This window comes from Paroedura picta, chromosome 3 (genome assembly GCF_049243985.1).
Source record: "Paroedura picta isolate Pp20150507F chromosome 3, Ppicta_v3.0, whole genome shotgun sequence".
Lineage (NCBI taxonomy): Eukaryota > Metazoa > Chordata > Lepidosauria > Squamata > Gekkonidae > Paroedura > Paroedura picta.
In genome coordinates this window covers 49,576,087-49,603,846 of record NC_135371.1, presented here as the reverse complement: position 1 = coordinate 49,603,846, position 27,760 = coordinate 49,576,087, and the positions used below count along the sequence as shown (strand labels likewise).

General features: G+C 41.4%; 1 protein-coding gene across 3 annotated transcripts in view; it reads left to right on the top strand.

Annotated features, from left to right (window-relative positions):
- The window catches only part of FBLN2 (fibulin 2), a 201,067-nt gene that overhangs the window by 124,587 nt on the left and 48,720 nt on the right, over positions 1-27,760 (top strand). For 2 of the 3 annotated variants that reach the window (XM_077325596.1, XM_077325597.1), the window contains exons 4-6: positions 5,478-5,607; positions 15,533-15,719; positions 22,304-22,510. In XM_077325596.1, the coding sequence (XP_077181711.1) occupies positions 5,478-5,607; positions 15,533-15,719; positions 22,304-22,510 (524 nt within the window). The remainder of the gene's footprint in view (positions 1-5,477; positions 5,608-15,532; positions 15,720-22,303; positions 22,511-27,760) is intronic. The other variant, XM_077325598.1, reaches the window with a different exon arrangement.

Here is a 27,760-nt window from a genome sequence, read left to right as displayed (position 1 = left end):
CTAGATAATTTTCATAGAATCATAGAATAATAGTTGGAAAGGACCTCCTCACTCACCTTGTCCAATACCATGCACTATGCAGGACACTCACAACCCGATCACTCATCCACTGTAACCTGCCACCCCTTGAATCTTCACAGAATCAGCCTCTTCGTCAGAGGGCTATCCAGCCTCTGTTTAAAAATTTCCAAAGATGGAAAGCTCACCACCTCCCCAGAAAGCTTGTTCCACCGAGAAACCACTCTGTCAGGAATTTCTTCTGGATGCTTAGACGGAATTTCTTTTGCATTAATTTCATCCCATTTGTTCTGATCCGTCCCTCTGGGGCAAGAGAGAACAACTCTGCTCCATCAACTGTGGGGCCCAAAACTGAACACAGTACCCCAAGTGAGGCTGAACCAGAGCAGAGTAAAGCGGTACCATCACCTCCTGTGATCTGGACAAAATACTCCATTTGATACAGGCCAAAATCCCATTTGCCTTTTTAGCCACCGAGTCACACTACTGACTCATGTTCAATATATGGTCTACTAAGACTCCTAGATTCTTTTCGCACATACTACTGCCAAGATCTCCCCCATCCTATATTGGTGTATATGGTTTTTCCTACCTAAATGCAGAATCATCTGCAAATTTAATACGTTTCCTCTCTTATCCCTCATTCATCTAAATCATTGATAAATATGTTGAACAACACAGGCCTCAGGACAGATCCCTGGGGCACTCCACTTGTCACTCTTCTCCAAGAGGATGCTGAACCATTTATAAGTACCCTTTCGGTATTATCTGTCAACCAGTTATCAATTATCAATCCACCTGACAGAATTAGGATCCATACCGCATTTTACCAGCTTGTCAACAAGAATATCATGTGTAACCTTATCAAAAGCTTTACTAATTTGGCCTGGATTGCACCATTTATGTCTAAACTGATCAAGACTCAGAATGCCAGTGCATGAGTATATGTTTGCTCTCAGGTAAAAGGCGAAATATGCATATGTAGAGACATATATATTAATATATGCAGAAATCAAATATTTCATTTTTGTTCATTAAAAATATAAGGTAAATAATAAGTTACTTTATTGTCAGGACCTCCTTTCTCTTTTCTATTTTCTGCAAGCTTAAAACATGTATGCCCGAAAGACAGTTAAACTGAGAGTCACTCTGAACATAAGGAAGAGTATAAAAGATTTCTTGGCATCTCCAAAATCACTGGCCAGAGCTTAATTTATGTCTGTAATTATGATCTGATTTAAATTTTGTCTGTATTTTAGAATTTGATTTGTGTGATTTTAACAATATTGTGATTACCTCCAAGTCTGCTGAGAGAGGGCAAAATAGGAAGTGTTAAATAATAAATTATTTTGTGACAAAATAGTCTGAGCCAGTCCCAAAATGTTTGCACTTCCTAAAACAAATCATTTTAGTTATCCATAGAGGTATACTAAGCACAGATATACTCTTCCATGTCCATTCAAGTCAGTGGGTTTAGAATTCTGTAGTTTAGGATTGCACTGTTAATAATGCATTTTTACTAATGCATTTTTTAGTAATGCATTTTTTACTAATGCATTTTTTAGTAATGGGTTTAAACTTCAAGTACAACGATATAGGCTAGATATCAGGAAAAAGTTTTTCACAGTCAGAGTAGTTCAGCAGTGGAATAGGCTGCCTAAGGAGGTGGTGAGCGCCCCCTCACTGGAAGTCTTCAAGCAAAGGTTGGATACACACTTTTCTTGGATGCTTTAGGATGCTTAGGGCTAATCCTGCGTTGAGCAGGGGATTGGACTAGATGGCCTGTATGGCCCCTTCCAACTCTATGATTCTATGATTCTAGGGCAAAATTGGGAGAAAGGAGAGCTTTGTGTATGCCATTATGTGATTCCTTGAGGAAGGGCAGGGTACAAATATGCTGTAAAAATAGTGTTCGACAAGTTTAATCTGTTTTCCTGGAAAATGTTTATTAGGTGTTGTACTTTTGAGGAGTCTCTGATAAAATTTACTTCTAAGTAAGTTTGCAGCTTTAATCCAGAAAAAGATGGTTGCACAAGTCCCATTTAGTTCAGTGAGGCATGGTACTTCTAACAGTCCCCACTGGGATGGTTGATGCTTAATGTTCTCAGGATTTGGGCTATTAAAGTCTGATTTCCCAGCTTCAGTATACTTTTGAAATCTCTTCTTCAAGCTTTTGGGTTTCAGAACTGAACTCTGAAAATGATTTTAAGAACCAGTGCTTAGTGTTTTATTTAGGACAATGCTTGATTAAAGCATTCCTAAACTGTAATCTTAAAATTTTGGTTTTATGTTTTGTGTGTAATTTATTGTATGTGTTTTATTTATATTGCAAACTGCCTTGAGACCTATAAGGAAGAAAGGTGGTTAATAAAGATTTTAAATCAATAAATATTTCCACAAACTGGAATCTAAAAGATTCAGGGGGTCCCATGTCCCACCCCTTACTTGCTCACCTTAAATGCTCTTTGAACCAACAACCATATTCAGTTTGGGCTCCTGCCCCTCTCCTCACAGGCAAACATGGGGAGGAGAATTCCTGCTTTCTCACCTGCCCTTCCTCTATTCTGCTTGCCTGCCACCCAACCTCCCTGTTCACCATTTCCACATGGATCCCCTCCCCTGCCACCATGCCTTCAAAAGTTGTTCTGATGTTCCCACCCATCTGTCTGCCAACTTGGCTCCTTCCCCTCTGCTTTGCTTTCCTGGCCATTCACCCTGCTCCCTTTTTCCTACCGCACCCACCTCACCTTCTTTTATTGGCAGAGAATTCTTATGTTCTTCCACTGCCTGCCCACCCACAGTGATGCTGCCACTTGGCTAAAACAAAGGGAGGACAGTGGCTCCTGTGACTGCTCCTCCTCTTCTCCACCCACCTGAGAGGTGGCAGTAGCAGTGTTCTGGTTGGTGGCACATGTCAAGGTACACACATTGGCATGACTCCTCTTCCCCTCCTTTCTCATGATGAGTGTAGGCTGTCTGTGCATGTGTACTGCAGACAGCAGTCCTGTCTTTTAGGGGAATTTAAAACCCCTCCCTGCATTGTAACTTTTCAAAATTTATGCATGGCTGAGGATCTCCCAAGTTGAAGGACTGTTTTTCTGTTATGTTCCTGATCCACAGATTTAAGTATCTTCAGATGGAGCCATGTTAGATATATTGATATTTCCCAACCCAAAAGACACTTTTGAATGAACACGAATTGGCAATAGAAAAGATTATTAGTTTTATAGCTGTAAGTGTGACACTATCTCATACAAGGTATAAAAGGGGAAAAGGAACTGTACTCAAAAACTCATTGTACTGTTTTGTAGATGGGGTGAGCATCCTGCTCAGCTTTTCAGAACCTGTTATTTGACTCTTATATGCTCACACAGACCTTTAAACATGAATAGAAGAAAGACAAAATACAAGGTGATGTAACAATTTAAGAAGTTGTACTTGATGAAAATTTGAATTGTTATTCAGGTTATTGTGGTGCATGCTTTGGAAACATGTAGATCAGGTTACTGCAATGAGCTCTTCATGGAGCTGAAGACTGCTTTGGAATTACAGTTGGTATACAATGCTGCATCCATAATGCTCACTGAAGTGATGTATGGATCATGTAACTCCAGTCTTGCTTCATCTACACTGGTTCCCAATTGGTTTCTGGGCCTGATTCAAGGCACACCTTATCACCGTCTCTCATATGAACCTATTTATCCACTCTGCTCATCTTTGAATGCCCAGTAAAATGGTAATGATGTTTATTGTTATTGTTGTAACCATACTCTGTCACATCCCTGCATATCCACCAATGTATAACTGTATGCTCTCCACAATAGAAGGATTAACACATTTTTACATAACAGAATAAAACTAAGATGGTAATAAATAAATGCAACAATAACAAAAACCTCCATAGGATAACATGGAATTACAATTTAAATAAAATCCTTGCAGGATTAGCACATACTAATTTCTTCCTTATATTTATGGATAAAAATATAAAAGTAGACACTTTGAGGGATAGCATCAGCCAATAAAATTTAATACATTCTTCATCTGAGCTGAAAAAATTTACAAAAAGTTGATTCAGCAGTTTGTTTCGAATGGACCCATAGAAGGAGCAGTACAGAACATAGTGCGCAATATCTTCCACCTGATTAAGAACACAAGGGCAGAGGCAATGTTCCACAGCTTTTTTTAAAACCTGTACTGTAAATGCTCAGATGGCATAGTTAGAAAAATCAACTAAGTAACAAGGTAATTTGTGTTTCTTAATCAAGGATACGATTGTTAGGCAACATCAATATAATGAAGGGCATCTTTAAAAAAATGGCAATTTTTGCTTGAGTCCCAAAACTTTACAGCCTCTAAAGAGGACAAGGAGTATAACCGCAGAATAGGGGACAGCAAAGTGGACCAATTATTCCCTTCCTTGTAGTACCAAAAACAATATTTTACCAAATTGTCTTTGGAAATACTGTCAAGTTTCTTATAATATTTAAATGGTTTCAAGTGGATGCTTGTTGTCACAGAGGGTGGTCCAATTTCTAAACTTAAGTGTGCAGCAGGAGTTCCCTGAAAGAGACCCAAGATTTTCCTTAAAAAGTTGTTCTGAATGATTTCAAGCTGGCTGAGTATTTTCTTGTTCCACCCCCATATTTAAACTACGTACAAAAGCTACATGATAACTTTGCCCTGGAATGCATTAAGGGCTGGGGCTGTTAGCTTGCCATCCTCTGGAAATAATAAAAAAATAGTTCCCAAAGTATGGCAGACAGTTGATAAAATGTCCTTAAGATGTGCCTGCCAAGACAGAGACCCATAACATTTAAAGAAAGAGCATTGCCCTTTTTTATGAGCATTGAGAGTTCATACGCACTTGAATCGATTATGGCCAAAGACAACATTTTTGGTTCTATTATAATTAGTTCTTCATTCTATCACATTAACCAGCCAATCTATCCAGCATCCTTCTGAACCCCCCCCCCCCAAAAAAAAAAATCCCTAGGAAGGGTCTCCTCAGTTGTGGCAAAATTTTAGAACTCCTTCCCCAGGGAAATTCATTTGTCTCCCTCTATTCTTGTCTTCTGCCAGTGGGTAAAGATGTTTTTATTTTGTTGTTCCTTGTTATGGGGACTCTAGTTGGATAGACAAGCAATATAGAAATGATTTAATTAAATAATACATAAATATATTTTAATGGTATTTATAGCTAACATCAACTGAAATGGGATCCCACTAAAAGCAGCAGCACCTGAAGTAATTCAAGAAAATAAATATGTGCCAAATAACCCATAAAGAAAATTAATATGAAATAGAGCACATGGGTATTTTGAGTGTGTAAAACAGCCATGTTATTGAGTGGCACAGAAAATATATCCAAACATATATTTCGTTTGGTGGCACCAATTTTTATTGTGTGGAAATATTGCCCCTCCTTTTGAAAGCAATGTATGTTTTATTTGTTATAGAATTGCTCAGAAGCAGTGTTGTGTATCGTATTTAAAGGAAAACAGCTGCATTGCTGGCATGGTTGCTGCCAGAGAAGGTGATTTGTGTGGACCGGATGAAAGTGATACCTGTGGAGGATCATTTTACAAGGTAAGATGCTCTGCTGAAACATTTGTGAGATAATTGCTAAAACCAATCTGCTTTGAATCTCTGGATTTTAAATGACTGACCATGGTCTACATTTCACTGCAAAAAATCAGGGGTACAGGATGAATATTTCACTTTGCTAAGCATTTGCATTCTTAGTTTGAGCCAGATAGATAGACAGTCTTGGTTTCTGTACTTTTCAGTATAAGAGTGTAACTGATTTTTATGTCACGGATAAGAATTTCATAAACACCTCTTCCACCTGAGCATTCTATCTCCAGTGCTATACTACTGGGGGACTGAGCAGCCCCCAGTCCCCCTGACTCTGAAAACAGCCAAAGACCCATTCTCAATGTCCAGGAGCCGAAGCAGTAAAGCATGTGATGCCTTTAAGGCAAATCCTGCTGTTCCACAACTTGATAGGGTCTCACCCATTAACAGGTAACAGCTGGGATACAGCCTTGAGCCATGGGCTTGGAACCAAGGAGATGATTCGCCACTGGGATGTGGTGGCAGTGATAACTTCTCCTCACAGGAACTGCTCAGATCCCCATCAGACTTTCAGAGGGGTGGGGCCTCCAATGGGGCTAGTCCCAGGACAAGCCAGACCCTTCATAAGGCAAATAGGTCAGAGAGGACACTCTGGGTACTGGGGTTGAGAGAACCAGGGGGAGAAACCTTCTTCCTCCCAGTATGAGGCCTTTGGATGAATACACAAGGGCCTCCTGTTGACACAGACTTGTGAAGGTTTTTTACATACCTTTAATGACAAGCACATTTTAAACAGAAATATCATATCATATCATATTATAGATATCAGGAGACCCAATTACTGTACAATATACAGTTTTTTAAAAAAAAACTGGTAATGTACATTGTTATTATTATTGGATGAGAACTACAGTTAAAAAGTTGGCTTAGGGCAACAAATGTTTATATGGCTGTAGGAACTTTATCTCAAAAATAAATAGCATGTTGATCCTAAACTGAGGAATGGACGCTGCCTGCCAAAAATCTACATCATTTTATTCAGCCCCCTGATTTAATCTGCAATGAAAGCTGGCCAGGTCCTGCAAGTTCAAGGTTCAATTCCTTATTTATTATACCCTTTCTTGAATATTATATCCAAAGTGAAGGTTTTAAGATCTCCTGAAGATTGATAGCAATTTACATAGCTTTTTGACACTCCACATTATATTTTTCTGTACTCTGTTGCTTTTGCCCTGCTTGGTCTTTTAATGTCCCCAAAGTCTTGCAAATCATTTGTTAGAAAGAAAAAGTGAAGGCTTTCTTGGTACAACATAGGATTTAATCAGTTGCAGAGGCTTGTTCTTTCTACGAAATATTTTAAGTTAATTATTTAATGTTCATTGTTTCTAAAAGAAGCAAAAAATGTGACACTGAGATCTGTCTGAAGGATTGCTTAATTTGCTGAACATGCAACTGTTGAGTATGCTGTGAACACTCTATGTACATTTCCCACAGAGAGAAAGGAGTATTACATTGATTTTTAAATATAAATTACGGGATTATCCTGAATGTACCCTTACTAGACATTACCCAGAGGGCAAACTCCTTTCTCTCAGCCATCATATACTTGCTCCTTCAGGTATGCACCCCACTCCTGCCTCTCCAGCGGGCCGCCTTGATACAGCTCTCCATTCTTGGGCTTCTGAAACCCAGCGCTGTCACCTATCCACCATTTTTAGATGCCAGTTTCCCCTCAGCATGCCAAAATATCTCAAGAGCCAGCTCTTCTGCCTTTCAGCTGGCCTACTTGTATGCTTGTAGGGAGCTGTTGCCATGGCATTCCCAATGATGGGGGTTTGGTTGCTGGCTGGGAAGCCTTTTGATAGCTCCTGCCAGTGCAAGTTGGAATAATCATTTCCCAACTAATTCAAACTTTCATTTTAAAAAAACAATAAGGAATACAGTTTATTTTTCTGGTTTAGTGTCTTGTGTTTGCTTTTAGGAAGTAATTTTATAAAATAATATACAGCATGACCACGTACAATAGAAAGGATATTTGGGGGTCTTCAATAAAATATGACTTTGGCACCTAACTCCAGGTTTTGGTACTTTCTTCTCAGCCTTTACTTTTGTTTATCACACAGCTCTCTCTGTGTTCTTTTTCTCAATGCCTCCACTTTTGGCAATATCTGGAATCCATTATAGAATTCAATAGATCAACACTAGTGGCAGGCTGAGACCTCATCTGATTTTTCTGAGAAGCATCCAAAGCTCTTATGTAATCCTCCCTATTGTGACTCTGTGAAAGTGTTCCAGCCAAACAACAGGGCATGCTCAGCATGAGCAGGGTCTTCTTTCATTGTCTTCTATGAGCTTCATGTGGGCAATGATGAAATCATGTTGTTTTCCTGTTGCTGCTGAGACTGCTAATACAGCACGAGGATGACTGGGTTGCCATAGTGCAGGTTTTCCTAAGGGTTTTTTTTTTAACTGGCAATTTAATTGTGTTATATCAATATACCATATATGCTAAAATATGCATCAGATTCTCTGTTCGCAGCTTTTTTATTAATTAAGCATCTGACCACTTTATTGCGAAGTTATGCTTTTCTTCATACATGCCAGGCTGTACCAGTCAGTGTCTGGAGTGCAGGAGGGGCTCACCTTCTTCCTTTGCCTTTTTCCAGCCTGCCTGTGAGCAGTGCCTCAGCAATGATAGAAGGGGGCCTTCACCCTGATTCCTGCTCTCTCTAAACTCTGGCTTTGTGGACAAAACCTACTCTCCATACTACTTGCCTGTCTCCAGGCAAGCCGTATAAAGTAGTACCTAGAGTGGGACGTTCACAGGCTAACCTACAGTGACTGACCTTCCAACCAATGGCTGTCATCCCTCCACTTTCTCCAGCTTGTCATTTCCCCTTTAAAGGTCTCTCCTTGACCTTCCCCTTCAGCGGCAGGGTCTGTCCCATATTTTTCAAGGCTGCTTTTGGCCTGCTGGACTGTCCATCTGCTCCAGGGAGTCCCCAGAAGTTGTCCTACCTTCTCTCAGTTTCCTATTGTTGCCCAATCACTGGTGTTGCTTCATCTTCCCTCCCATTCTCATTTTATTAGGTTATGGTGACCAGATTTTAACATTGGTAAAGCGGGACCAATGTTTGACCGGGGTGGTTCTTGATTAAAATTTGGTCTATATGGAGGAATATGCAGTCTTCCCCAAATGTTGGAGATAGGCAGGTTTGAGAAAGATTGGAGAAAAGCTAGTGAAACCCTGGAAGGTATTAGGGTTGTGCGGGGTAGCGTCCGAATCGGCGGTTCCAGGCTGATGCAGCCAATTTGGATGCCGTCGCACACAACCCTATGCTCAATTACTCTACAGTCTTGTGGAGAAAAAGGATAAAAGCCACTTCCCAACAGCATCGATCAAACTTGGGACAAATAACTCATGCAGAAACATTCCAATATTGCTTAAACTTTGTTTTGCTTGAGCACTCATTTGTTTTGTGTATGTAGACATTGAGGGATGTTTGGAAGCATTAGAGGTTATAAAGTCATCCTGTGCATTTACAGTCAAAATGATGAGCATACACAAATGATGCCATAGAAAGCATAGGCAACAGGCTGGCATAAGCCCTGTGTGATTGAGGGAGCAAGTCTAAGGAAGTCTACTTGGAAGTAAATCTTATTATATCCATTTGGACTTACTACCAGGACAATGTTAAGACTACATCCTATGGCACTTGCAATTGACCCTGTTAACATAGAAAATTCAAATATTCTGATTTCTTAAAGGATACCTGGAATTTTCGTATTCCATTCAGTAATAACCTGTTCTTGAGAAAGGTCACAGCACAGTAATACCTGATCTATTGTCTTTCTTATCTCTGATTAAAGAAAGTATAAAATAAAAATGAACACAAAGACAAATTTCATGTAATTTTTGGTTAAAAGACATGAAGGTTTCAATGCCTGTTTAACATTTTATGCAAATTATAGTATACAGATGAACAACAGAGCATCCAATACACTTAGAAGATAAAATCCAATAAATTTTCTTCAGACAGCAATGTCAAGAGAAAACTCAAATAAAGGTAACATCTGCCTTTACAAAAGGGAGTCTTCTGGGTTTTATAAAACCATAAAGCGACTGAAGGATATTTCTGCCTATTTGTATCTGTGAAGGATTCAGCCTTGATCACTAAAACAAAAAGAAAGGATCCCATTAGGGGAGATATAAACATGTATTTAAATGTGAAGCTTGTTCTGCTGATTTGACTACAAAGAACCCTAGAGTAAAACCAAATAAAACACCATTATTGCAGAATATCATAAAAATAGCTCATGAAAAGAACATAAATTTTAAACCCCTAACTCCAGAAGATATACAGTATATCTGGTCTATGTGCTTTCATTCCAAATCACCTAGAGCAGACATAAGATTGTCAATTTCTCTGCTTTGGCTAGAAAGGAAAGTTGGAAATAGGTCTACAGATTTCTTGGTCCAAAATCTGTCTCAAAATCAGAGTGCACCAAAGTACCTTGGTGAAACTAATAAAAAACGAATAAAATAACAGTCCTGATAATACTTAACCCCAGGGATATTTTAACACATGCCTGTCTAATTCAAGGAAAAGTTGTCTCTCTTCAATTTCTGTTGTTTTTTAAATCCTTCATATAAGTCCCAATGCGTTTCACCTGTTGGCTTTATCAAGGGACAAATCTTGGGAAATACAAATACAGATATGAAATTAGTGGTTATACAACGATAATAAGTCAATAAGTAAATATAGTATATATAAAGCATATAAAAATGTCATGAATACATACACGAGTGTTTCAAACACACTTCTTATATGCCAAAAACCTTGTCTCTTGGAGAGTATGTATCCAGACATACTGTCCAAGAGACAAGGCAGTGATGGAATGGCTTAAAGTAAACTGTCTCAAAATGAACCTCTCAAAGACAGAGGTTCTCCAGCTGGGCAGGAATGGATCAGATCAAAAAGCACTGACAATGATTGGTGCTGACAATGATTTTTAATAGTGATTTTTAATGTATGTTTGGATTTTATTGTTAACTGTACTTGTTGTTTTATTATGTTACTAGTAAATAAGCCCGCTGCAGGCTTAATGCCTTGGCGGCGACCTCGTGGGAAATGGAGGAGTTCTGTGGCCGGGTGGGTCAGCGTGGAGGTGGCTGGAGCGGCACTGGAGGGTGGGAGGCTGGGCGGGGCGCAGGGCTGCGGGGCACAGGGCCGCGGGGCGGCGGGCAGCGTTACGGGGCGCTGCTGGCAAGTGCCAGGCGTGCCGGAGGCAGCGGCAGGGGCGCGGCAGCTGGCAGCTGGAGAGCGCGCCGTGAGGGAGCGGCCGTACGGGCCGCATGTCAGCGCGGGAATGGCAGCAGGCGGCGTCAGGTAGGCAAGCAGGAAGGGGGGTGGGTCGGGAGGCACTTCACGCCTCCTGATTAGTGAGGGCCGCTGTACGCAGCTCGCAATTGGTCCCTTGCCGCCGGACTGACACTCGGAGGGGCCAATCGGCGGGCGCTTTGCGCCCGCCGATTAGGCCCTCCAAGTGTCAGTCCGGGGGACGGGGCCAATGGGCACCTTTCCCCATCACGGACAGAGCCCACCCTCAGGGTCCTTAACCGATTATTTAATCCGCTCCACTAGGAGCGGGTTGAAGATAATCGAATTGTTCACCACCACGAGACATCCCGAGGGGTGGTATATAAATCAATTAATAAAATAAATTTAAAAAAATCTTCAGTCAGCCTTCATCTGCCCTGATGGATTAATTAGGGTTGTGGACCTATTTTGTGGCAAAACCCCCAAAGGACAAGGACTATGTTGAAGAAGTCCTTTTGCTACTCAGAGAGGATCCATTGGATAACACTGAGCATCAGAACAATCAGTTTACAGATGCAAGAGAGTTGGCTGCATGGTTCAATAATTCTCGCAGGCAGATCTATTCTCAAGCTAGATCTATTTCTTATTTACAGTGCAATCCTAAACTAAGTTACATTCATTCTAATCTAATTGACTCACTTTAGGATTGTCCTGTGAATCTATTGCTCTAGTGATAGGAACTCAGTGCCCTTGGTCCCCAGTGAGGCTAGACTGAGTGCCCAGTTCCACTGAAGAGCTGGAGAGGCAGGCTGGCATAGTTGCTAAGCCTTCACAGTGCTTGCTTCTCTACAGTTTGTTCAGTCAATAAAACAAGAAAATAAATAACTGTAAGTCTCCTTCCATTGTCCAAGTAGATGCTGGAGGTGGAGGAAATGGGACTAACTCCATTAGACCTTCTTGTTTGTTGGTAAAGTGTGTGCAATTCTCTTGTGGTCTGATTTAACAATCTGCAAATGGAATCATAAACTGGATGCCTTGAGGGTAACTGTAATTACCTGCTGAGGTAAATTAACTTTCTCAGTGAGAAAGGACGGGTCTATTATATTTGGAATTATCAGCTTCTCCAACACCTTGCAAAAATAGCTAGGGGTGATCATAATATTTACGAGAAACAGGTCAACTGTTGTATTCATTAGGTGAAATTTGTCACCAATAATAAGGGACTATATTTATGAGGACAGATATTGCATTATTCTTACCTTGCAAAGAGGAGTGCCTTTTCTCTTTAGAGTAGATATACATTGTGCTATTTTGTCTGCAGGAGCAGAAGTAAAGTGTAGCTGACTGGTTCACACATGGCCCTGACTTGTAGCTATTTTGCCTCTGTAGGGCCTACACCTGGCATTTGGTTGAGGTCAACTTGAACTAAAAAATATCACCTGGGCCCCTGAACTTCCCTCCCTTGAACCCATGTGACATACATGACCAACCATGGGCCAGTTAGATTGTTCACTATGGCCTATTATGCATGGAGGGGAAGGTCCACATTCGAGGTGGAATGGCGGCGGCTAAAATCACCAATAATGCATGGCGCAGGCGGCAGCTGGGCGCAAAGTCGATGTATGCCGCCGAAAAATCTGCGTGAGATGTGGAAGAAAGGGGAGCTTCCCGGGTGACCAGGGCGCAACCAGAAGTGGCTCCGAAGTGGCCACATGTATAATCAGGGAGGTCCGTGGTATACAGCAGTGGTCCCCAACCACCGGGCCATGGCCCGATGCCGGGCTGCGAAGGCCTCGGCACTGGGCCACGGCTCCCTCTCCTTGCCCCCCCTACAGCGAGAAGCTCTCCAGGCCATGAGCAAATCGGCTGCCGAAGCGGCCGATTAGCTTGCGGCTCGGCAAGCTTCTTTCTGCGGGAAGGGGGGGGGAGAGGGAAGCGTGGCTACCGGCATGGTAGCAGCGCAAACGTGCATGCGTGGACCTGCCCCGCATGCACATTTGTGCCCGGCAGGGCCGCAAACGTGTGCACACGGCAGTTTTGCGCATGCACGGGCCTGTTGCGTGTGCACATTTGCACTCCTGGTGGGAGTGTAAATGCGTATGCACAACAGGCCAGCGCATGTGTCTGTGCGTGTTTGTGGCCCCACCGGGTGCAAATGTGCATGCACGGCAGGTATGTGCATTAGCGCGGGGGCTGCCACGCATGCGCGGGCCCCCGGGTCGCCCTTCCCCCTCTCCTTGGTAGCGGTCCACAATGGAAAAAAGGTTGCGGACCGCTGGTATACAGGACTTCTGGGTGTGCTTGCCTTCCGTGCCCTTCGGTTCCACTGGCAGGGCCTGCGCCTGCGCGTGCCGTGGCCGCCCTGCTTGGTGGCCCAGCCTCGATCAGCACCGCGCTTGCCTCCTTTCCTGTTTGCTCCACATCACCACCTCATTGGCCACAGCCACCAGCTGCTCTGGGTTTTGCCACCATTGCGTTCATCCCGTGTGTTTGTGGTTTGCTTCACTTTTTCCTCCTCCGTGTTTTCCATGCGACCGCCAACCGCTGTTTCAGCAGTCGTGGATAATAGGCCTATGTTAGACTTTTATTTCTGATTATTGTTATTATTACTGTTACCTTTTATTCATTGTAATCACTGAGTTTGATGTATTGTTCTGTTTAGTTCAATGTGAACTGCCCTGAACCTTAGGGCAGGAGAGTATACAAATGTAATAAACAAAACAAACAGACAAACAAAACAAACAAACAAAATAAAAATAAATAAATAAAATTGTGCGGACTCTCAGGATTACTGTGCTCAGTATCTTGAAAGTAAACCATAAACAAAAGTACTTATACAATCTTATACAATCAAAAATACTACTTATACAATCAAAAAGAAGAGTTGGTTCTTATATGCCACTTTTCTCTATCCGAAGGAGGCTCAAAGCAGTTTACAGTCGCCTTCCCTTTCCTCTCCCCACAACATACACCCTGTGAGGGAGGTGAGGCTGAGAGAGCCCTGATATTACTGCTCGGTCAGAACAGCTTTATCAGTGCTGTGGCAAGCCCAAAGTCACCCAAGCTGGCTGCACGCGGAGGAGGAGCGGGGAATCAAACCCAGCTTGCCAGATTCAAAGTCCGCACTCCTAACCACTACATGGGTTGTACCCTGACTGGGATAGCCCAGGCTAGCATGATTTAGGCAGATCTTAGAAGTTAAGAAAGATTGACCCAGGTTAGAACTGGGATGGAAGACCACCAAAGAAGTCAGGGTCACTCTGCAGAGGGAGGCTGTGGCAAACAATTTCTGTTTTTCTGTTTTCTGTTTTTCAAGAATCCAGCGCAAATTTGCAATGTAGTCTTGGGTGCCGCGACCATGTTGCAAACCAGCCTGGACATCCGGTAGTTGAGCATCAATGGTTGATTTGAGATGGTTCTGGATGATCTTCAATAAGATTTTACCTGCATGGCAGATCAGGGCTATAGTTTGATAGTTTGAGCAGATGCGAGCATCACCTTTCTTTAATAATGGGATAAAAATGGACCTTTTCTAGTCTATTGGCCATGTGCCAATCTCCCAAACTTTTTGGCATAATGTTGTGATTGCTGCTGGTAGAACAGATCCGAGTAGTTCCACTGGAATGTTATCTATGCCAGATGCCTTATTATTTGGGAGCTGTTTCAGAGCCCAGATCACTTCTTCTTCCAGTATAGGGAGTTCTAATTCATGTTGGGTGTTTTTGGCTGATGACTGAGTCACCTTGGTGTTTGCATATAATTCTTTTGCATATTGTCACCATCAATCTTTGATGTTGGTTTGGTCAGTCAAGTATTTTCCATGCTTGTCTTTGTTTCACCTGAGCAAAGGGGCTTCTGGTGTGGCCTCTAGTACACTCCTCTTCCTACTAGTTGCTAGTAGTTGCTCTTCTACCTACTAGTTGCTAGTAAATTGTCAGAAAACATGGATTCACACAGTTTTATAGTTTGAAATCTCCAGAGATAGATTGAAATCTACTTTATGATGAATCTAAGAAACTTTACCTGATTCCACTGCTTTCTTATATGAAAGCACTTATTTGGATAGCTTATACGAAATAACTTGTTTGGCTTACTAAAGTGAACCAATAGATATCAAGAAAAGTACAATGTTGACTGAAGTCCAAGAAATTACAGTGTTGTAAGATATTGCCCTATTTGTTTCAGATGTTCTGTTATCCACCCATCTCATAGTAAGACAACCTTGCTAACAGATGATGGACAAGATGACAGACATTCTATGGTGTAGTAGCCTTATAAAAATGTAAGCAGGTAAACATAAAACACTATCAACTAGTTTCAGATCAGTAGCTTTGATCACAATGGGTACAACTTTTCACTTTCTTTCATAAAATGTCACTTGGGAGGAAAGCAAAATACTGTACTTGGGAACTTAACAGATGTCCACATCTGTGCACAGGTATATGTGTTTATTTTTAACAGAATCTTTCCAGAATTTGATAGTTTACATTGTCATAAGATTATTTATTTATTTAGATTTTTATACTGCCCTTCCCTACGGTTCTGGGTGGTTTACAGAAAACATTATGGAACATTTACATGTTAAGTTAATTGATAACGATGTTTTTCCCCTACAGCAATGTTGTGATTGCTGCTCATTGGGCCTACGAGTAAAAACTGAAGGTCAAAAGTGTGAGTCCAACCCAAATCTTGGCTACCCCTGCAACCACGTGATGCTTTCCTGCTGTGAAGGGGAAGACCATCTTATCCTTCCAGAGCTAAAAAGGCACCCTGAACCACTGCCAACGGCAGCACCTGAGAAACGTAAGTGTTGTGTTGTTAGCTAGAGGAAACACAGCAATGAGAGTCATCTTCTCACTCCATAAACACATTATTCTGGATGTACATAAGAGTCAGACTGAGTGTACTAGTTGCTTTTTCTATTAGGTTGCCAAGAAGTCTGTCTGCCTTGCAACTGCTATAGCAATTATTTCACTTTTCACATTTGATTCTGCTTCCGTGTCTTCTGTTTATTACTTGTTTAAGGATTTGTGGGAACTGCCACATTTCATTCAGAGGCCAAGCAGGTTTTAGGAGGAACTGTTAAGAATAGCCACTGGATATATATTGATTTTTTGAGATACACAGAGGAATTAATTAGCATAAAGTTAAATACTGTCCACATATGTTGGGGAACATGAAATATGTCAGCAGTAGCCTGCGGAACCTATGAGATAGCAGAAGTTCTATATCTATAGATACCACAGACAGTGCATCAAATAGAAAGACATCAAGATATGGAATGTCAGCTGTAATTAAGTTATGCTTTGCATTTCCTGATTTTTCTCCACTATGATAGGCAAAGGCAAAAATATCTCTTACAAACATTACCTGCAAATTCTTGCTTTTCATTTTCTCCCTGTCTCTGCTTAGTAATTTAAGACTGGATCTTAATGACTGTGAAATCTACACAGTTTCACAGATCAAAACTAGCCACACTTACAATGGTTTTATTAGCCCTGGAAAGGGGGCGGGGATACAGGCAGCATCTCTTTGCTTGTCCTTTCATAATTCCCAAGACTAAAAAAAGCATGCTAAATTTTAGTGGTTTAGCTTTGTAAAACTGGATGAGTGTGGGAAAGTGAAATCCCTTACCCAGTTTTAAATTGGTGAAATCATGCCATGATGGAAGACCTAAATTCTGTCATTACACAGTGTCAGAATGAATTACTAGCAGCCATTTTAGTGGTTTGTTTCACTTCCTCCTGCTTGCAATGGAGGGAGTTAGATGGACCCGCCCAAACCAGCCCACTTGTTTCAGGGCTTTGTGCTAGGTTCGATTCTGGTGTTTGGTTCAAGAGCACCCCAAACCCATAACCAAACCAGAATTTTCCAGTTCATACCCCTCCCTAATCCTGAGGAATAAGATTACAAGGGTCTGAAAGTCACAACAACAGCTTCATCACTAGGCCCCAGGGCAAAATCTTCTCTCTCCTATTACCTGTTTTCTATCCTGTCAGACAAGCATCATACCTGAGAAGACCATAATGCATTCCCCCCCATGGGGATTTTGCAATCTCTGATTTTTCTTTCCTTTTACATTTGTCTGAATGATAGGCATTTGCCTAATATAGTAATATTGGTCAATTGGTTAAAACATAAAAACTGCTATTAAAGAAACCAGCTCACTAGTATGTCTTTTTCTAACCAATGCTGTCATACTGTGCATCTCCCCCTTCCTCTCCCTAGTTCTGCTGATATGTGCCTTTGTAATTTCTGGTAATTGTAAGCACTTTTATTCTCCACTGGAATTAACAGCACAACTAGTAGGAGATTAAAGCAATAGTACATTATTCCCTCCAGATAGCCAGTGCATTGGGCCAGGTATACATTAGCCTTACAGATGGATCAACCCACATTAAAGCATGTGGCTGAAAGGTGATATTATCTTTGGCCCAGTAGTTTGCACATGGAATATTTCCTACTGTCATGGTACAGACTTTGAACAGTTTCCTTCTCCAGTTCTCTTACCTCCAGGGTTCTTCTGTTTGTAACTACAGATTTATTATATTTTACTTTTTGATTCCATAAATTACGCTTTTATACATCATAAAGTAATTAATGCAGCATGCTATTATGTTTGATGTCTGTTAGGGTTTTTTTTTTAAATACATAGAGTACAGCAATATATTTTTGCACAATTCATGGCAAAAAATAATGTAGTAAAGAGAGACATCTATTTAATGAAAACCTTTAAAAAAGGAAGCAAATTTAATTTCTTGTAGATTCATAATGAAGCCCATCAAAATGTGTAGTCCTGTTTTATAAATCGTGCACTTATTAGGAAAGACAAACCTTACATTAATGACTGGAAATTCCTTTATAGAACTGTGAGAAGCCATGCCAGGTTGTAAATGGTAACTCTAAAATCTTGTTGGCATGTTGAGGAATGGGCTTTTTTTAATGGCAACAGTTTACATCTTTGGATGCATGAATTGAATTAGCAGGGAATTTTTTCATGTGGACTGGAAACCAAAATAGCTAAGAAAACAATTGAGCAAAGCTTGTTTATTAGTGTCATAAACGTATCATTACTACAATATGTAGCTAAATTGGGGACATATTCTAATAAAAAACAATTGTGATTCTTTAAACTGGGAGAGAAGCATAATTACATTAATGAATTCCAACTCTGATTGTCTTTGAAATTTCTCTGTTTAAACTGACATTGTTAGCTTAGTTCAGAGAGTGTATGGGTGAAATGAAATGTTCTCATTTTAAATAGCTAGTTCAAAATGATTTCTCCTTAGGAACTGTGCTATTGGCCCAATAAAAAACAGCATAGGGCAAAGGAACATGTTGTTCCTCAGGTTCACATTATAAAAATCAACATACAGTATTTAAATTCAAAAGGATGTAGTTTTGCCAATTGATTTGCTGGAGTCTCACATGATCACCAGTTATGTCTTGGGTATCACCATAAAACAAAAATATATCAAGAATTAAGGGTTTTGTATATAACCTTGGAAAGAGCCTCTTGTGGCGCAGAGTAGTAAGGCAGCAGACATGCAGTCTGAAAGCTCTGCCCATGAGGCTAGGAGTTCAATCCCAGCAGCCGGCTCAAGGTTGACTCAGCCTTCCATCCTTCCGAGGTCGGTAAAATGAGTACCCAGCTTGCTGGGGGGTAAACGGTCATGACTGGGGAAGGCACTGGCAAACCACCCCGTATTGAGTCTGCCATGAAAACGCTAGAGGGCCTCACCCCAAGGGTCAGACATGACGGTGCTTGCACAGCGGATACCTTTACCTTTATATAACCTTGGAAGACAAATCCAACTGATGCCTGTTTTGCTGTTAACAGATACACACATATGCAGTGCTAGAAAGAAAAAGAAAAAACTAAAGTGAATGGAGTTTTTGCGGACAGAAAATCTACCAAGGCTGGGGTTAGGGGAAATTCTCTCACATAAAAGAGGATAGGACATCTAATAGTAGTAAGGGACTGTGCATACATGGGGACTTGTGCATACATGGGGACTCTCACAAATCTGGCAGTATTTGGCTAAAGCTTTCCTCATGCTGTGAGGATTGGCAAATGGATGCAGATTCTTGGAAAACCCTCTTCTTTTACCTCCCTGCTCTCTCTGCCTGGAATATTCTTTGTTAAGTTTTCAGTGCCAGATGTCATAGAATGAAGGGCATTCAATAAAATTTAGGCAGTTTCAAGCAAAGCCTTTCTCCTGGCAGGGGCTCATAGGAATTGTAGTCCATGGACATCTGGAGGGCCACAGTTTGACTACCCCTGTTCTATGGCATTATACAACACTGAGGTATCTCCCTTCTCCAATCCCACCCTCCCCAGGCTCCAAGCTGCAAATCCCCAGGAATTTCCCAGCATGGAGTTTGCAAACCTAGCCAATGAACTGGCCCCTGAGTTTTGTTTGCAACGTTCACCATACTTTTTAAAAAGAGACAATTTTGATCTACTGGAATGATTTGCTCAGGTCAAATTTACAGAATTACAAGGGATCTGAATTCCCAATTCACACTTTTAAGTTCTGTTCAGCCAAAGCTTTTGGTAGGGCTTAAAAACAAAGGAATTGGGAGGTGGGGAATAAAAACAAAGCAACTAAACATTGATTAGACAGCAGCAGTTGCCCCAGGGAATTTAATAGCAGCTAGCATCTGGCATGAAGCTGTGTCAGTTAAATGTGCACATATTTGGACTATTATATTGCCACTCTGGCTTTTAAAATAGTCCTGTTGGCAACGTTCAACATACTGGAATTTTGCTCCCCTCCCCCATGTTTCTTTTTGGTGAATTTAGATTCTTGAGTTAGTCTGTGCTGCTGCTTCTAAAGGTTTTATTTAAGAAACATGCTCAATAACCTTGCGTTCTTATGGGTTTTGAAGCCCAATACTATAACTGAAGCAGTGGTTTTCTGTTCAGGTTATTGATTTTTAATTATTAGATGAAATGGTAGAAATGTAATTGAACTTAGCAACTGTCTGACAAATGGTACTTTTATAACATTGTATTTGATTCACATTGAAAAGGTAGTTAGTGCTCCACTGTATCCCAAGCTGGAAAACCAAAAGCTTCTCAAAGAATTCTGTAAGGTGGGGAAAAAATCTCAACGTGCCCAATAAGTAGATACAGCTGAAGTCTATATTTATTTATTATGTATGCAGTATGATTGGCCTACGTGGCAATTTACAGAGTAGCTGACTGCAAGACAAGTCCCTGCCTGAGGAATTGCCATCTAAATCTGGACAGAGAGGAGGAGGAAGACACAGAGAGGGAAACGTTGGGCTTCTGTGATTATTATGATTTTTGGTAAAAAGAAGACACTGCATTGAGTGGTGCTTCTGATTAACAAATTGATGAGATTTCCCCCACAGCTCATTGCATGCATTCCATAGCTATTTTGCAACTTGCACATCTTACCTCAGGAAAGTACATGTTCCTTGCTTGCATGCCAAAGTACACTGCAAAGTACAAAAGCAGAATGCAGTTATTGATGCAAGACCATGAATTAAAACAATAATTTCAGAAGAATAAGGGTATAAGTAGAATAATCCTGTTTTTTTTATGCTCACTGATTTTCAGAGAGCCTTTTTAATGCCTATGTTGACTCATTCAGAGAATCCAGCAGAATGATTTGGGTTTCACAGTTTGCACCATCGTCCACCACTCACCTCGTAGCACACACCAAGTTTATAAGAAATGCATCACTTTCCTCCTAAACTAGTACTACAATAAACATATGGTAATTGGCTCTTATGTAAATAGACAGGCAGTATAAGGCTAACTGAGAAAACATCCAGGACAAATAAAACAATGGTGCCTCTCTGGTATTATTTCAGGCAAGTTCGTTCTCCTTTCCTTGTTCTGCTGGCAAATGAACTGTGCAGCAAGAATTAAAGCAATTATCCTAATCAATAGCTATTTGAAAGTTCAGTTCTCCTTCTCCTTGAGCTTTTCTTCCTGTCAGTTAGTATTTGACCTCTAGGCTTTTTTTAAAACCTGGGACAAGGAAAGTAGACTGAAACTTGCCAAATGTCGGATTTTCTGTGTATGCTTTAAGCTTGCCCAGAGGCACAAATCTAGGCAGAAACAGAACAAGAAAATGTTCCCCTTTAACAACAAATAGTGTTTCCTGGTTTTACATAACATCTGTTGCTGATGTATGGTTACCATCTAAAAGATGGTCTTGACATGTGCAATTAAATTTCTGGGCTCAGGGAAATGTATCCCATTTTCATTCACTTTTCATTGGATTGGTAACTGATGTTTGCTCTACGTTGTAACACATATTGTGTGTTTATATATTGTGCTCTCTAAGTTCCATTATCTGGCTTCCTGCATTGTGCTGCCCACCATGTACATACTGCCCACCATGTACATACACCTCAGTGTGACCGAGGGACGATTGATGCAGATTTCTGATCTGCATTTTGTTAAAAAATAATCAATGAGGATAATATGCATGGAACTACAAACATTTATTTTTGTACTAAGAAGGGAGAATGCCACAGCTACCACCATGGCTTCTCAACAGGGACAGCAAGAGCTGACAAGGAGTCTGAAAAGATGATTATCAACTGAACTGGGGAGGGGGGAGTCCTATCCTATTAACCGAGGTTTAATGACTAGAAGTAGTCAGTGGAAGTCTTTTATGGCATGGAGTTAACAACATCACCTTATTTCTTGTAGATCAAACTAGGGCAACCAGAGGGACCAGTTGGGAGATCTTCCTATCTGAAGGAAGGGGATATAATTGCTTCTGTCACTTGCCTGCTTCCTGTCAGACACACGAGTGCTACCAAAGTCATTATTAATAGGAGAAGCCCTGGACAAAAAGTGGCTTCTTTTCTCTGAGAAGCAACCTGCCAGATTGTTCATTACCACGTGTTTCATGCAGTTCCATGATTAATTTTCCAAACCTTTTCACTTTTATATGTAGCTCCGTGGTTATTTTTGAATAGATGACCTGTGAGAGAGTGAGGAATGTGATATCCATATTTTCCCGCAGTTTAGTAAAAACAGCTTTGAGGTGGGGACTTCCAGGATGGAGGGAGTTAAATATCTTTAGTCTTTTCCTTTTAAATCACAGCTTCTGTTGCAGCAGCCCATTAAATTCTTTTGCAAATTGTTGTTGTTTAATTATACTTAAATGTTGCTATTATCTTGCTAAGTTGCACTATTAAACAAGGAGGCAGAAAAAAGTCTTTCAAAAATCAAAGTTTGGAAAAATCATCATGGAATTACACATAGGGCAGTTCCACCTATTGGTGAACAATTTTGCTAGTATCTAATAGTGGTTAAAGTTATGTAATTCACATACAGAGCATGCACTCTTTTTGGGAGGTTCTTACCCCAATTAATGGCTCAAGCATGTTGGCAGTTTCAGAGATTGAGGATCACAATGAAGCCTTGTCGATCAGTAATGAAGCCGAATTGTCAAACAGCTTACCTGGAGATGACCTGGATGAGTGTCTTGTCTATCCTGGAGAGCTCTGCCAACACCTCTGCATCAACACAGTAGGATCTTACAAGTGTTCATGCTTCCCAAGGTTTACTCTGCAGGACGACGGACGGGGCTGCAATCCAGGTGGGAAAACGAGCAAGGAGGTGAATTGAGGAAATTTATAGCAAAGGTTAACCATGAAAGCATTGATTTTGTTATTGGTTTCCCCTCATTTACTAAGAGTTGTTTCCCAATAGCATGATTTCATGGGTATACATTCGTTTAAGTCATTACACGATTATCATACCAGTATGAATGGGTCTTTAGTGGTTTTGTTACATCTAGGCCCAACCCCAATTCTTGAGACAGTTATTTTAAACATAGGCCGAATCTGCACAGAGCTTTTATTCCAATCCCAGGTTAATTCAATCCCTGCCATCTACACTGAATGTGATTTCCATTTTTATTTTGAGCGATTTAAATTTTTCATTTGCAACAAGAATTATTGATCTGGAGTGACCCTACCTTTCCCCCGTGATATCCTGGAGTGGATATATTGTTGTTAGGTGCGAAGTCATGTCCGACCCATCATGACCCCATGGACAATGACCCTCCAGGCCTTCATGTCCTCTACCATTCCCCGGAGTCCATTTAAGTTTGCACCTACTGCTTCAGTGACTCCTTCCAGCTACCTCATTCTCTGTCGTCCCCTTCTTCTTTTGAGCTCAATCGCTGTCAGCATTAGGCTCTTCTCCAGGGAGCCCTTCCTTCTCATGAGGTGGCCAAAGTATTTGAGTTTCATCTTCAGGATCTGACCTTCTAAGGAGCAGTCGGGGCTGATCTCCTCTAGGACTGACCGGTTTGTTCGCCTTGCAGTCCAAGGGACTCGCAAGAGTCTTCTCCAGCACCAGAGTTCAAAAGCCTCAATTCTTTGACGCTCGGCCTTCCTTAGGGTCCAACTGTCACAGCCATACGTTGCAACTGGGAAGACCATAGCCTTGACTAGAGACACTTTTGTTGGCAGAGTGTTGTCTCTGCTTTGTAGGATGCTGTCTAGATGTGCCATAGCTTTTCTCCTTAGGAGCAAGCATCTTTTAATTTCTTTGCTGCAGTCCCCATCTGCTGTGATCTTGGAGCCCAGGAAAATAAAATCTGTCTCTACCTCCATTTCTTCCCCAGGAATTGCCAAGAATTGAGAGGGCTGGATGCCATGATCTTCATTTTCTTGATGTTGTTTCAAGCCAACTTTTGCACTCTCCTCCTTCACCCGCATCAACAGGCTCTTTAGTTCCTCTTCACTTTCTGCCATTAGAGTGGTATCATCTGCATATCTGAGGTTGTTGATATTTCCCCCTGCAATCTTGATCCCAATTTGTGACTCATTTAACCCCGCCTTTCTCATGATGTGCTCTGCATACATGTTAAATAGGCAAGGCAACAGTATACAGCCTTGCCAAACTCCTTTCTCAATTTTGAACCAATCAGTGATTCCATGCCCAGTTCTCACTGTTGCTTCTTGACCTGCATATAGGTTTCTCAAGAGACAAATAAGATGCTCTGGTATTCCCATCTTTTTAAGAACTTGCCACAATTTGCTGTGCTCCACACAATCAAAGGCTTGTGGATATAACCATCAATAACCATCAATATTTGAAAAATTGGCATGAGTAAGCATGCAGTTGTCTGCTTTTCCTGAAATAACTTGATGCCAAGCCTCCAACACTGTAGAAAAGCCCTGATTGGCTAGGGTGTCAGTTCCTGGTTACCAGGTTGCAAGGCTTCCCTTAAAGGCGAAGCCCTAACTTCTCTTGGCAGAGATTTTCCTCTTGGATTTATTCCCCCTCCTCTGCTGTCTCCAATCCTCCCCTCCCCCAACAAGAAAAGAAAGAAAGAGGCTCCTGCTGCGCTTGGCTCGCTTCCCCCTTCTGAGCTTCCCCAATCATGTGCAGAACACTTTCTGTTTCAATTGGGGTGGGGGATAGAAGAAGACCCGAGTTCAAATCAATCTGAATTCTGCAGGATCCACAATGGAATAAACAAAGTAAGTACAGAATTAGCCTACTTTGAGCAATCAGAGTTATTCCTTCCCAAGTACATATTTGATCTGGCTGTCTATACATAAAATCTCCAATGATCTGACGTTCACTGAAAAAATCATTCTGACAAATTTGTCAGGAATATTTTTCTTCAAGAGTGGAAGTCAAAGAAATCAATAAATATTAGACTCAATGGAACATCCCATTTATTGAATTCATCCTAAATACCAATAACTATTTCAATAAATCCCATTGCATGGCATTTCCCTTTTATTTCCACGGGGCTTTCACAGCACAGTGGTCCAATAAGCCAACATTATTCTCTCAGGTATAGCTGTGCTTTGCAGGATTGTGTGTGCTAGACATTGCAATGGGTTTTAGTTCACAACCATAGAAATTCCTGATGTCCTGGCTGTAAGCCTTTAAAAAAGAAGCAACTATATAGGATAATGTTAACTTAGCAGCAACAAAATGGATGACATTTGAAGCACTGAAATATCGATGTTTTTAGTGGCTTTGAAAATCATGAACTCTCAGCTGAGCAATCATTGTCCTATTGATAAAGCCTTAATATTATTGAAAGAGACAGAATCCCCACCAACAGTATTGGTAGTTAGCTGAGAACAATGCACAGCACAATAATGTTGCCTCCTGCACTGTGTCCACATTAACTTTACGAGGAAGATGGGGAAAATAACAGCAGCTCTGTGTTCCTGCAACATCTGGATAAGCTCCGAATGCATCATGATCCAGATGAGCTGCTTTCCTCTTAATGCCTTTGTAAGATTCCTTTGGAAATGTGCTAATGGAAGAAGGCATGTAAAACAATTTTCTGTAGATGTCCAGGTTAAAATCCACAGTGTCAGATAGATTGCCTGGTGACACTGACCCAGTTTCCCCACCACCCTGAAATGAATCTGAAGAAAGAACATGCAGAGCAATCTGAAACTTTGTGCAGACGTCTAGTTTTCCCCATCATCTGCTATTGCTCAACCACTGCATATACTTAAACCTATCCTTCAGAAGAAGGGAAGGGAGAACATGGGATGGAGCACTTACTAGTACCCTAATAAAATACTTGATTCTTTAGAGGAAAATTAAAATGATTTGTAGGAAGTGGAGATCTACCACTACCCACACAAGCAATCTATTACATGCCTGTTTCCCCTTGAAACATGCTCCTGGTTATGAAGCAGAAAAGGTGAAGACTTGTTTCTAGAGGAAATTGGGAAAGAGACAAACTTGAGGCCGTTATCGGGTGAAATCTCTCACCAAATAGGACTGTGAGGCGTTTGAAGTGTCATAAGACTAGGTTTGACAGACACTCTTTTGTCAGATGGGATCTCTGCTACCAGCCCCTGCCATCTAGCCACCAACCAGCTGGCTGGTGGGGGGGACTTACCAGTAGGAAGAAGAAGGCCTAGATCATGTTGCTGGCACCACACAGGAAGTGACACCACCATGCTAGTAATTTCCAGACAGTGCTCGAGTATTTGGGCAAAAACTCTATGGTAGAAGCCAGAGATTTTGCACAAATGCTCACCCAGAAGTAATTGGCAAGACACTTTTACTTCAATGCAATGCAGGCAATGTGGCCTGGACTTTTATCTTTCAACTGGTAAATCCTCCCGGGAGGGACCTGGCAGTCCTACAGGAGCCCCTGGTCAAGTCAACTGCCCTACAGCAAATCTCCCTGCTGATTTTGCATGTGATCCTGCTAGACAGGGAGACCCCTCTGCAAAGACAAATCACTCTAGGGGGCCCTTATCTGATCTCCCAGAAATTGTAAAGGTTTGAAAAGGACCGGAAGCCCAGTTAAATGTTTTTGTTCAAGTCTTGATTTTGCCTAAGGATAATACAACCATGTGTTCTCTTGTACTTCTTTCATACAAAGTTTTGCTTTGTTATTTCAGTCATTTATTTCCTTTCTGTCAAAATCAATAAACATTCCACAAAAATATTTTTTCCTCTCTCCTATTTTCCCAGGAGGCTAGTCCACCAGGATCTCTGCAAAAGGTCATGGTTTTCATAATTCATTAGGTTTTCAGGAGGGCAATCAATAGTATCTTGAGCCAGTCACACTAGCAGTGATGCTGCATTGTGTTTCGCATTGATAAAAACATGAGCTGCTGAATTTGGTTCAGCGTTCTGATGCTTGCACTATATTCATATGGAAGTGACCCCCCCCGCAGATGTTTGCAGCATATAATTACTTCACCCACTGCAATATAAAAAAGACGTGGGAAATAAAATTAATTTATAATTTATCTCATTTGTGCTCACAGTCTTTATTAGGAAATGCAGCTATATAGTAATAATCTGTCTACCTAAGCATGGGACTAAAGGGGAAAAAAACCTAGGGAAAGCCAAATAAAACTATTATGCTTTTCCCAGATGCAGTAATGAAAGGTTCTTATTTTCATCCTCATACATACAGATAATATGCATGCAAGAATATGGGATTTTAAAATCTATATCTGCAGTATCTGAGGGCACAGTGGTGCATTTATGTATAGACCAGCCTTTCTCAACTTCTTTACCCTGAGGCTATGGCTCAGTGGTAGAGCATACAAATCCAGTCATCTCTAGTATAAAAGGATGAGGTAGGAGGAGAAAAACCTCTACCTGAGAGCTTCTGTCAGCCAGATTAAACAACCTTACCATTGCTAAAATCATATGATCACATTAATGAGCCCTTTGTTGACTATCATAAATCAGTCAATAACTCAGGGCACCTTCCCTTGGCAGTTATCTGCCCGACTACTTAAAACAATATAGAAAAATGATGTGGGTTATTATAACCCATCAGCCCTTTCAAGGCAAGGTGACTGAGGAAGCAAGAGCAGACCATTCCCAGGTCTTCTAGTATAACTCAAGTGCTCTGGACCCATTGCCTTGCAGGGAAATATAATCGCTTGAAGAAGACACTGGGACACAACCTTGGCATTAGAATTTGGCCACAGCCTTTATTAACAACTTGAGCATGGCAGACATGGGAAGGGAATGCAGCCCTCTTGTGGTCAGCCGACCACAAGGCAGCCCCGGATCCAGCCTGCCCCTCAACGGGTGACTTTGGCCAATAGCCCACCTCAACCCGGATGCAATGGCAGGCTGAATAATGGGAGGAGGCGTAGTGGATTAACCCTACTGGGCGTCCGCCTCTGTTGGGTTATCCTGCCTCCCGGAAATGCGTGCCTTCAATCAGGCTCCGCATCCACATGGCCCCTTAAGGGGACCCCCGAACCTAGGGGAGGCCAGCGTGCAAGCTTAGCCCCCCGATACTCAACCCTTCCCATGCTCCAATTCCGCAGGCTGTGACAATAAAACAATAAACATAACACATAACCGTGTTCTACTG